General features: G+C 41.4%; 1 protein-coding gene and 1 long non-coding RNA gene across 2 annotated transcripts; one reads left to right on the forward strand and one right to left on the reverse strand.

The window, feature by feature from the left end:
* Positions 1–5982: 5982 nt before the first annotated feature.
* On the reverse strand, positions 5983–8715 carry LOC147903734 (uncharacterized). The gene is made up of 3 exons (XR_015540800.1): positions 8293–8715; positions 7489–7513; positions 5983–7371 (listed from the first exon to the last, which is right to left on the reverse strand). It is a non-coding gene; the product is annotated as an uncharacterized LOC147903734 (long non-coding RNA).
* A 928-nt stretch (positions 8716–9643) lies between these two features.
* On the forward strand, positions 9644–12101 carry LOC147903735 (uncharacterized protein At2g39795, mitochondrial-like). The gene is made up of 3 exons (XM_087372642.1): positions 9644–9964; positions 10232–10569; positions 10671–12101. Exons 1-3 carry the CDS (start codon positions 9755–9757, stop codon positions 10828–10830), a joined length of 708 nt encoding a protein of 235 aa, XP_087228768.1. The 5' UTR covers positions 9644–9754; the 3' UTR covers positions 10831–12101.
* Positions 12102–12550: the final 449 nt, after the last annotated feature.

The following is a 12550-nucleotide window of genomic DNA, read 5'->3' on the forward strand; positions in this document are numbered from 1 at the left end:
ACTGCTACGTGAATTCGCATCGTATCGCCCGGTCACTTCACTTCCCAAGCAATCTCCTTGTCCATTGCACAAGTGCGCATCAGAGCAGAAGCTAGGGATACAGTGTGCCCGTGATTCTTGAAGACCATGTTGATCTTGGCTTCTGAACTTTGGAGTTGTCGCGCCGATTCTGTTTGAGATTGGCCTCCAGTTCATAAGCTCTCTCGTAAGATTTTTCTATATATTCTATGAGCAGGTCCTCGAACGAGACTCAGCTGGATGTTTATTGGAATGCCGAAATGGCGAATCTCTTCCCTTCAACCATCCAATTGACAAACCAATCAACCCTCATCATCTTAGCAAGCTTCGTGACTCCGATGCCAACGAAGTCTCTCCTACCCGAAACCATGGGATGTATTCACAAAAGTGTGAATATTGAGCGATACACCAACTCTCTACTTCCTGAGTTCAATTGGCTACTCAGATGTCACATCAAGTCACGAACTACGTGACGGGGAGTAACAAATGCTCAACTTCCATCCAATTGCACCATCTTGCCATCTCGCCATCTCTGAGTTTGCTCCCTTAAGACCTCTCTATAAATTCAACCTCACAAGTCACGGTCTTGTGGTGAGCAATTCGCCGCATGTCTCTAACTCCTTCATCAAGCACTATGCAAAACTCGATTAGCTACAGATCGATTGACTCTGATACCAGTGTTATGAGTCCTCAAACCTCTAGGGTTTCTAGTCCACCCAGCCACGTATTCCCTCTTTCCCTAAATCCTCTTTCTTTTTTGGCTCCATCTAAAATCCTCCCTCCTAGCCCAGTACTTGCCACTTGGCCTCCAACTTTGGTGCCACATGTCCCACAAGGGACTCCTCTCTTTATAGCCCTCTCTAGGACTCTTATGCACCACCTCATAAATGCCTAGACCTAGGCATGACCCTAGATCTAAGCCCTTTAGGCCCTATTAAAGCAAGTCCTACCAAGCCCTTTGGCTTCCCAACTTAGACCTAGGCGTGACCCTAGATCTAAGCCCCTTAGCCCCTATTAATGCAAGTGCTGCCAAGCCCTTTGGCTTCTTGGCTTATACCGTGCTCACACGATATTATAGTTGATGTAACAAAGTAGCTCATCATTGAGCACACCACCTTTTTTTTATTTCTTTTTTTTTCACTCCACACACCCATTTGTAGCACACATCACTTGAAAGTAGTAGCATGAGATATGCATAAAAAATTATGAAAAATGGAGTGTCTCTATTAACAATGGAACTTTCTTTTGTATAAGCATAACATAGAAAACTCATATAAACAACATTCTAGGACATAAAAATAAAGTTTGATTTTATGATGTTTGTACTAGTTTGTTCTCAATATTCTATAGGGCAATTGTTTGCCCTATTTGTAACAATATATAGGAACCCTACTAAGGGTTAGGTAAATATAGCAACACTATTTATAAAATATATATAGCACTAACCTTGTTTAAGTTAAGTAGATGGTTAGTGTAACTAGTCCTTATGGAATTGTAGCAAATTTGGTTAGGGTTAGTTATATACTCGACATATATTGTATTATTATTTTTATTAGTATGAGGAAGGTGTATAATTGGATACTCACCAAATTATCACCTTCTACATGCATGCTTGTGTGTGTTTTCTCCCATAGTTTGACATTATATGAGAGAATCTAGGGGAATACTTCAAAATATTCCCTTTTTTTCATGTGAATTTTACATATTCTTGAAAAAGATGGCCATTACACAATGACTTTTGACAAAAGACATAAAAACCTTGTTTTTTTGAAAATTTGATGAGAACCATATTTCAAAACATGGGCATGAAAACCTTTCCTTAGAATAAAAAATTACATAAAATACAACAAGTTATCAAAACAATTACAACATCGACCTTTACATCCAATTTAAATAAAAGAGCCATGACATAGCATATTTCAAAATCCTAACTAGCTACAAATTGCATTGCTTCAAAAATATGCATGCCTTTGATCCTACAAAGAAGAGCTAGGTTGCATTAATTCGCTCGATTTTTTTTTTCGATTCGAAAAACGCGAAAAATTGCGATTTTCTCGAATTAAAATGAATCCAACGATTTTTCCTAATTTATTCGTACGAATAAACATAGTATAAATTTGAAATAATTGTTATTTTTGGTATTCATATGAATACATCCAGCTGTATTCTTGAGCCACCTACTTGCCTACTTGCCACCTCTTGGTTGCCTACTTGCCACCTCTTGCTTACTTCCATACCTAGCAACTCTCGTCATGGGTACCTTGTTGCACCTTACTTTTGTTATAGTCTTTCGTTAGTAATCAATGTTTCTAATTCCTTTGTGGCCTCCTCTATGAGATAAAAAACCCAACTTAGCCATAGATATGGAATAGAAAGTAGGAACGCCATGTAAGCCTTCATAGAGAAAATCAAATGGCCACCATCCCATAGAAGAGCTCCTAACGCTCATTGTCACACTAATACTCTTGAATATAGGTTTCGAGCTCTGTCTGCAAAGCGATTCCGATGGTCATACTAATACTTGTGGAGATTAGCACATAAGCATTTCCAATGCATTACGCAAAAAAGAGAAGGAAGTATGGACAAAGGTGATCACTAACTATGAATCTTGTAACACTCATACAAAAATTGTATTTGTAAAGCTTCATGAATGCATCTATGCTTACAATTATGGTTGCAATTTGCAATGGATGCATCTCAAGCCCTACACTTGCACCATTATCACTTAAGTGCAAGCCATAGCTTTGGGCAAAGAAGCTAATTGAGCAACCATATTGTGGATAGGAGTCTCTCCTTCATTCAATTCTCACAATCCTCCCAAGTATTGAATGTTAGAAATGAAATCCCAATAAAGGGTATCCCACAACAGAAGACTAATAGAGCCTCCCCAAGAATACACACGATAGTGTTTCACTATGGAATCAAAACTTCTTTACTTATGTGTACTTCGTAACCATGAGTGTGTGTGCAAGCCAGTAAATATACTATGCTCCAAGAAAGATATAGAATCCACAATGATATATTTCCATCCAAATATAGACAATATACAAAAGATATGAAGAGTCCCACCAAACCATGGTTCTCTAATCTTACCAAAAGCTCTATTATCAGCTTGGCATCTCTAGATCCCGAGCCCATATGCTCCTAGTAAGCTATGTAGACTCTCCATCCAATGATCCCTCCACCCTATTGCCCAAGGAGTTAGCCTACGTGGGTAGCTTCTCCATGCTTAGTCTACGGCAGCCCTCCAACACTCTTCTCTTTGCCTGGATGTAGGCCTAGAAGAGGTTGGTATACTTCTCTTTGTTGCTTGTTGTTTGTTGCTCCAAGTGATGCCTTATGAGGCCCAAATGGCCTCCTTATATAGGGGCAAACCACCCTAAAAAATGGTTGACTGGTAGGGGGGAAATGTGCTGACCCAATCAGCCCCCACCAGTGTTCATAGAAAACCTGCAAACTATCTATAGTGAACCTGCAACATTTTCATTTTCACCCGTAAAAAATATTTTCTCAATTTGGTAAAATCTACAAAATTTTAGGCAATTTAGTTATATTTTTGCTAAAAAATTAGTAAATTCTCAAGAAAAAACTTCAAATTTTGAAAACTCAACTTTTGTGGTTTGTTGAGAAGAATGTTTTCTGTGAACACTGGCCCCCACCCTACTTTTGCTGCTCCCCATAAACCCAATGGTGGGGGCACACAAAAAGATGTTTACCTAGGTCCTAGCCTTGCGTGGCCATGCGACAAGCCGCCTCTGCCCTGGTAGGCCTTCCCAAACAACCTTGATCCTAGCCCCGTTGGCCTCCATACTCTACCGTGATTGCTCGCGCCTTCCTCTTGTAGCAGCAGCAAATCTGCACCTGTGTGTGTCCCCTCCAAGCCTCAGATTTGCTCCTAAGCCAACAACATTGCAAGAAAGTTACCATGCCACAAAAAATATTAATATCACTTACACTTTGATGAAACTGAGGAGGTGCCTTGAATACCTAGTTTTGACCATCTGTGTTTTTCTCCTCCTCTCCTCTGTGCCTAGCCCTAGCAACTCATGCCCTCTTTGTAGCAAAAAAATTTCATCTCTAATGCTCACTCCAACTAGCTACCATGCGAATTAATTGGTGAAATTTCATCACAAACAGTCCACTTCTCCTTCATTAGGTAATGGCCTTGCTTCCCTAATGTTCTTTTCCTAGAGGCTACTTGCTAGCCAACCCATCGTACTTAAACTACGTATGTTCAATTACATTTGAAAAACTCATGAGTTTTGAGCGATTTTACATTTGGAATTCTCTTGGGAAATTAAACCCATTTATGTATAGGTTTTAGTGCTCTGACTCTTTGAATTTTGCACTTAAGTTTAGCTTTTCATTTTGTAACAACATACATTTTTGTTGGACGATTGCCTCAAAGAAGCTTGGGCGGCCCAACATGAAATACTAGAGCAGCATCTACATAAATCTATAAGGACCAATTCCTACAAAGAGAACTTGATCTAGGTATAGATCTTAGTGGACATGATGATGTCGATGGAAGTAGACTCTATTCTTTTTGTTGCAATATATAAGATTAAATGTCATAGGGGCACACCCACCTTCACACACTTGGTGCTTGGTGTAAACAATCTTACATAACCACCAATTTGGACCTATAAAATGTAAACATCTCTTTCAAGATAAAATGCTCACTTTGTTGGTCTCGCTTTCTCATTTCATGGCTCTCTTTCATCCAGGCAGGTAGCTATATTGAACTAGAATATATATAAATGATTTTACTATGACCTTGTGTGCTTCTCCTGTTGCAATATCCTAAATCCAAGGCATAAGATGGTAGGCCTGATGCTGCCTGCAATCTCATCTCTAGACTACTCCCTGTGGACAACTAACTGTAAGGCAGTGCTTGCTATAACCTCCTGTAATCTCACCTCTAGACTACTCCCTGTGGGCAGCCAACTGTAAGGCAGTGCTTTTGCTAAAACCTTGATCAACTTGCTACCCATTGATGGAAGCTATCCAATGCCTTGAAGCAATGCCCATTGTGGTCAAAAGCCACAATTATGGCAGTCCAAGAGACCATTGTCAGAAGGGATTATGGTAAATAATCTCCTTGCTTTGCACATGCTAACACACATCACATCCATCTTGACAAGTGCAGTTTCCAAAGCCATGTGTTGGAGACATCCATGATCTAATATAGCAGCATGATTTGCCTACACCTCTGTTAAGTAGCCAAACTGGCACATGCTTCAAGAGCATAGACAAAGGTGATTTCATTTAGCTTGAAGCCCTCAAGCTTCCTTGAATCTGCTACTCTATTTCAATACAACCATCCATACCATAGGCACCTCATGACAATGTGTAATCACTAAACCAACACGTGCCAGTTTTTGGAAATGGCTCAGCATTGTTAGGCCTGGGAGAGGAGCCTGAGAAGAACCATATGGATTCAGTTTGTTGACATGGTAGGTCTGGATGAGACAACAGCATGGAGTTGCTGGACCACAGTCGGCGGGATAGGACGTGCCTATGGTATGGATTAGCACAAATGGTTGTACGTAAACTAAAGTCTTTAACCTATTTTAGTACTGCCTGCAAGTTAACACAACACACCTTAATGTGGAATATCCTTCCTACTTGGCTAGGCCACCACCATTTAGTTTAAAGAAGGCCCTGTGTTGTTGATCTCCAAGGCACCAAAGCTTGTCAATAGCTTAGGTTTGATACCATGTTATGGAAATGATTTGCTTGCTACAGCCAACTCCTACACAACATAATAAACGTCGCAAGATCTTACAAAGAAAATTTCAAATGCAAACTCACTCCATATGCGAGTATGTATAGAGGGCTAAGACATTTGGATGGATACTCAAGAAGATCAAGTGCAAGCTCCAGTACTCAATAGGCATATGTCACAGCATGGAGTTGAAAATAGCTCAGTCTTTGCTATGCAAATGGATTGGTGTGAGATGCTCAAGTGGATTATTGAAGCACACCCAAGACATGGCTTGGGAAAGTGGAGTGGCCTTCCTTGGCATCATAAAGTTTTTCCACACTTTCCCCTCAAGTTTTGAGGATCGTTTATGTCAACAGGGATATTGCAAGCATGAAAGGAGCTCAGCTCCCCTTTGGACCGGACTAGCTGCGCTTACGTTTGAGGTGATGCTACTTTCTTGAAAAGCATCTGGTGGTCCAGCACTCTTGACTTGGAAGGGCAACTTCTGGCCTATGTCAATCCAAAAGAGCAAGGAATCCTAACAGCCAAGTAGTTTAGAAAGACATTTAGAATGAGAAACAAATGTACTGGCTCACTAATAAGTAGGTCACAATTAAATTCAACTTGAAAGCCAAAGACATTTATTCTATAAACCGTGATGTAGATGATTGGCGACAACTCACTAAGTCATCTATTTGGTCTACTAACAAACATTTTGTTTATTACATGATCCTTGAGGCACACAGTCATCTCCTAATGAGGAAATCTTTTGCCTTGTGAACTATGATTTCTCTAATCAGCACAACTACCAGATCTCAAACTTCAAGGCATCCCTACTACATGCCAGCCTGCACCTTATATGCATGTGGGCTCTAGATTTGAAGCCTATAAACGACTCAATACTGCCTCCACTTCTTTATTCTGTACTCGGTTAGAAGGGACTAGGTAAATGCTTGAAAAGCATGCATGAAGCGTAACTGCTTCAAGAACAAATTTGTGTGTTCTTGCAAAAAAAAGAACAGATTTGTGTGCCCTATCTTCAAGCATACCTGCTTCTAGGATAGGATTTCCTTCCTTCAAGTTGGACGTGATGGTGTGGATGGAGTCGCTGAGGATTCTTAGAAATAATCTCCTTAAAAGATTTCAAGTATATCAGTTCTATAAATCAGCAACACTCCACAGAAAGAGGAATACTCAGCCAAAATCAGCATGTCATAAAGGATTGTCACTCCATGGCAAAGAATTAGATACCTGTGCTTGCTGCCTGTGCAATATTTGATGAACCCAACTGTTGACTAAAGGATCTTCTTGTTGTTGAGTCGATTAGATACCTTCGGGTCAAATCCAAGCTCTCGAAGATGGCTTTATTGAGACCTTTTGCAAGCTTATCGGTACTCCAAGAGCTCTTCCAAATCTAGGCTCTCGAAGATGGCTTCATTAGCACTTTGGTCACTTCTTTACAGTTTGCACAGCAATATTTGAAGTGACTTTGGGAATAGATTAAAGAGACTCGAGATAAATATTTATCCAAGTGCCAAAATGCAGACACATGTCAAGCTTGGGCAATCTATGACACTTCGTGGATACCGCAAACCATGTTGGTAGGTACAGCCACATCAAACATTTTTGATACGCCAAACCCAAATCTGAACAAGCAGCATTGTAAACATCAAACATATGACTTTCAAAGCCCTAAAATTGGCAAAATTGAACCCTAGTACTGTTAAACACTGACATAGAACTAAGAGATCCAGACAACTTACTGTCCATTATATTCTTGAAAGTTTCCTGCCCCCAAGAGAAAAACCAAAAAAATTACATCAGGCACCTCATTTCGTATGAGATTCTCTCTCTCTCTCTCTCTCTCTCTCTCTCTCTCACCCACACACATGCACACACAACACACAGAAAGAAACAGTCTTTGTAATGTGTGAAGCTCTTAGGAGGGAGGTGGAGGTGGAGGTCTAGTGGAGGAGGCGCACATGCAATCTTCTTTGAATAGCCTATAAACTTCTAAATTTCTTGCAAAATCCCTTGCACTATGACTGAATCCTCTCATGTGATACATCCATGCTACTGCTTGCAGACAACATTTGTCCAGGACTGGAATATTCTGTGTTTGATTCACGGTGTGATAAAGCTCTATTTTGGAAATTATTTGAAGGATGTAAAAGATCTTCACCGCTTGGCTTTAGGAGGGAAAGTTCAATGGTAGAAGAGCAAATGATTCTTTACAAGCTCACAGGAAGATACTCTTGGTGCTTGTTTGAGCTTGCACTGGGTCCCTAGAGGTTTTAAACAAAGATTCGCGGGCTTTCAGTTGGATCTGAACATCCCTCTTGCAGTTAGCACCAGCTGGAGAAATATCGAGGTCACATACTGCAGACTGGAGTACATCTAGCTCTCCCTTGTAGGTGGGGCTCAGATTCTGAATGAAGCTCTATGTGCAACTATGTGATGTGGTTTCTTGTTTCATATTTTATCCTTAAGAGCATAAGGCATCTGATGCTCAAGATGGGAAGCACAATTTAGACATAAAACTACAAAGCAAGGCTTTATTAGCTAACCTTGTGGTGAGGGAATTTCTCCAGGGCTTCAGCCTTTGGAAAATGCTCACTGCCGTTAACTCTTCTATTTCAGATTACAGAGGTAAATCTGTTCTCCACCATATTGTAGACAGTTGCCAGCTTATCGATTGCAGCTTGGTACTCCAAGAGCTCTTCTCTGGAATGTAGTAGGCAAACACAAACAAGTCCGTTATAAAGATAAGATAGCTGTTCGATTAATTTTGATTCATATGGTACTGCAAGTTGTAAGCTGACCTTGGCTTTGATAATCGAATTCTGGCTATGATCTGAAGTAAAACCATAGAAAAAGGGGAAGATGCTGGTGTAGGGAGAAAGGGGGCCATCTTAGAATTGAACTAGAGACCTCGCCCGTGAAGTAAATCATCACACCTACACTACTACAGGCTCTTGAACGCAGAGAAGATGCCATTGCTGTGCTCTAAAATTTTGAATGATGGAAGGCACGATCTATCATCCGGAACCAGCTTCGCTTCCTCTTGCTCATCTTCCAGCTCCTCTTCCTCCTCCTTGTCGTCTTCCTCCTCCTCTTCCTCCTCCTTTTTCTTGCATGTTTGTACTGTTGCTATCCTTCGGAACTGGGACGATCCCCACATTTCGAGTTGCATGGGTCCAGGAAATGCACACAGGAACTACTAGAAAGGGAAGGAGGAGAGTGTGGTAGGCAAGGAGGTCAGCAGGGCGCCATAGCGAAGGCAAATGATAGAATGGAAGCTGCGGGAAGGAATGTAGCAAAGAAAAGGTTAAGAGAAATGGTGGAAGGGCACCAAAACTGATGTGTGCATGAAGCTGTATCCATATCTAAGGAGGGAAGGTTGGCTATGGTAGAAATGCATATATGTGCTATAGAAAAAGAAACGAGCTTGTTTGTTGAAGAAAATGAAGAAGATGAAGGGAAACGAGGCAACAAGGGGATGGGGGGCATTCTTTGGCGATTGAGGCGAGGGGAAGGGAAGAAGAGGGGAGCATTTTACGAGGGAGATGAGGAGGGGAGGGGCAGGCTCCAACATCAAGGCTTTGGATAGAGGCAGAGAAGAAGAAGAAGAGGACGACACCATAGCCATGAAAACTAGAACAAAAAATGAATAATACAGAGGAAAGACCTGTACAAGCCACGAGATTGAGAAAATGAAGAATATGGAGTGAGGGAAGCTCTGCACTGTAAGCACGAGATGGAGAGATTTGCACGCGCCATGGGACAGTTATGTTGGAATCTTCTTATTGATATTTAGAACTAAATTTTAAATCATTTTGAAATCATGACACGTGGCTCAAGAAGAAGCAAGATTTTCATTTCATTTCACAATGCTACCTGCCTAAAAACTTTGAGATCTGTACATTTCCAAATGGATTGTTGAAAAATTCAAAAGAATAAAAGAAAACGTCAAACTTTCATAAAAGGCACCTGTTTTTGGTTGATGAAGCACAGTCTACAAGCTCAGCTATGGCGATGTCCATGAGAGCTATGGCGATGTCCAAGCTCCTCCTGCGTCGCGCCCATCCTTGCCGTAGCCTCTTGGGCCTTGCCCTCCTCTCTCCCTCCCTTCCCCCTTCTCGCCTCATCGCCTCCGTCCCTTCCGGCGGTGACCAGGAGCTTCTTCGTACCCTCAAAGACGAGATTGTACACGAGCGCCAGGCCGACACTGTCTCCCGTGTACGCCCATCTCTTCTTTTTCATATTTTCTCGAAACGAATTCTATTTTTTGCATATTTGAAATGTGTCGGCGTTTGAGGTGCTCGCGGTTTTGGGATGGGGATCCAATTCAACCAACTCTTTGGAATCCGATTTCTTCTTAATGCGTATTCTGAGGTCGAGATCTTTGAAGAGTTCCGTGTAGTTTTTAGCAAGGATTCCCTTCCATCGATGCTGCATCGATGCCTGCATTTACTCTTGAGCACTAAAACTTTCAGGTTTTTGCAGAGGGAGGATAAGGATCCCCCCAAGCCTTTCACGATCCACGATAAACCTGGTGCACAGCAGGTCGTCTTTTATAGAAGTTATAACAATGAAGATGTCAAAGTGGCCTGTGTGTTTCATACTCAAAGCTATCCGCAAATGGACGACGAGGATGGCCAAGAGTCCGAAGACACCGCAACACCTATGGTGCAAATGAATGTAATGGTTTCTAAACGTGGAGACGACCCCTACCTCGACATTCATTGCGTTACCTACGGTGATGAGCCCGTTATTGACCGTGTATGCTACAAAGAAGTCGCTACCGGCGCCAAAGATCTTCCTTACGAGGGACCCCAATTTTCGTAAGTTGTCTGTCCCGATGAAGCAATTAATTTCCTTCACTATAAGGTTGTTTTTTTGACAAATTGGTTTGTCACTATACCTCTTACGTGTCGGGTATCAGGGATCTCGACGTCAATGTTCAGGCAGGCTTTCAGAAGTATTTGACGGCTCGAGGAATCGATGCTGACTTCTGTAGCTATCTTCAAACATACATGCACCACAAAGAACAGCGCGAATATTCCAGATGGCTTCGGAATGTGGAGGGGTTCATCACAAAATGAGGAGCAATTTTGTTCCTTTATAGCGTTAAACAGGTGATAAGTTGGGACTGCTATCCTTAGGGGATGCCTCCAAGCCAGCCGCACCTTCAGAGGGTCAGTCAACCGGATCACAAGGTGCCATGCGAGCCTGCCTGCAGACAGTGAAGAATTGTAGAGTTGTCTCAACTCAGCATCAAAGCTTGCTTTCTTCCAGTAGTCATACAATTCCCTACTCTATTTATATGTGGGGAAACCTCCTGTGCTCTATACTGTCGCATCAAAACCCAGATCAGTTAATTTTTTATTGGACAATTGGCTGACCTTTTTTTAAAACTTGGTTCCTAGAAGCAAGCGAACCATTTATCTACAGGAAGAAATGGGGCTATGCTGAACTGGTGATTGAACGAAGTCAATGGCTTGGGAGTCAGCATCGTTCTAAGGGTGAAGGTCCCTAGAACGAATTCACAGGCATCCACTTCTGCCCAGCTTCCTTGAATGGGGCTTGGGTATATCAAGCACTGCATTTTCTCTGGAATGCAGCTATAATAATATTATGCCTCTTTCAATAGACGCTTCTTCATTTTACTTCAAGGACACATTGCTCTCCTTAAAACCATGTTGCATGCTAACCAAATGGCTGCTCATTTTTTGTGTTATCATTTCTTTATTGAATTGTTGCCAGAGGTGTGCTTTTGACCTTCATCTGCATGTTAGTGGAGTGCGTGAGCAGAAAAGAATCGAAGATCAATTTGCACATTTGTACTTTTTTGCGTAATCAACATGCTTTTTTCCCTTCTTATGTAGTTTCTATTTGTGTGTTTGCTATGGCTTTCTTACCTCTGGCAGGGTTTAATGGTACACGTCATATCTTCCTGTTGCTGGTGCTGGTTTAAACTAGGTCTGTTGGGTATATTTGCTTATCATCTATTGTCTGGGAGTTTCAGTGTATTGCCTGTCCTGTAAGAAGCCTCTTCAGTACGAGGACAAAAGACTCAATGTATCAAAAGCAGAAGAGTTGAAGCCAGTTGCATGGGGATATTTATCTCTGGCATCAGTTATATTGTGATAATTAGTTTTTGTTTAAATGGGTGCTGCCTATCAGGTAGCTTTTTAAAGCCATTGTGCTTAGAGCTATTTCTGTGGGAGACTAGCATGAATCAATCTGGTCGTTAAGACCTGCTTTTAGCTTGGATGAAGACAATATGACTCGCTTTTGTATTCTCATGAAGTGCCAGCTTTTGCCATGACTAAGTCTGCAAGATTGATAACCTTTTATGTAGTGAAGGCCCATATATCTGGCATATGTGTAAGAGCAGACATGGAGTTAATGGATTTAAACCGTGGATGCTTTTCATGAGGTGAAAACCAGCATTTTCATTTTTCTTTTACATGGTTTGGTCATGCTTTTATGTTTATCTAGATAAAAAGGAGCAATTTTACTCCTTTATAGTTCCAAATTTCAAAATAGGTAAAATTATCATTCATGAGTTTTTGACTGCTAAGCTTTGGAGATACTTCCCAGCCAGCTGCACAATCAGAGGGTCTGTGAAATGGATAACAAGATGCCATGTGAGTGTGCAAATTAGAAATGCACCATCCTTAAGTTGTTGTCTTTCCTTGGCCTACTACTCGATCTCTTCGTGGTCGACTCAAAATGCCACGACAGGGAAATTGAGAATGAGACTGAAGAGAATGAGCACTTAGAGCCTCAAGGTCATAAGCTTTGACAAGTCTCATTCAT

Source organism: Dipteris shenzhenensis, chromosome 3 (assembly GCF_047967505.1).
Source record: "Dipteris shenzhenensis isolate YYH24624 ecotype China chromosome 3, Dip_SZ_1.0, whole genome shotgun sequence".
Classification (NCBI taxonomy): domain Eukaryota; kingdom Viridiplantae; phylum Streptophyta; class Polypodiopsida; order Gleicheniales; family Dipteridaceae; genus Dipteris; species Dipteris shenzhenensis.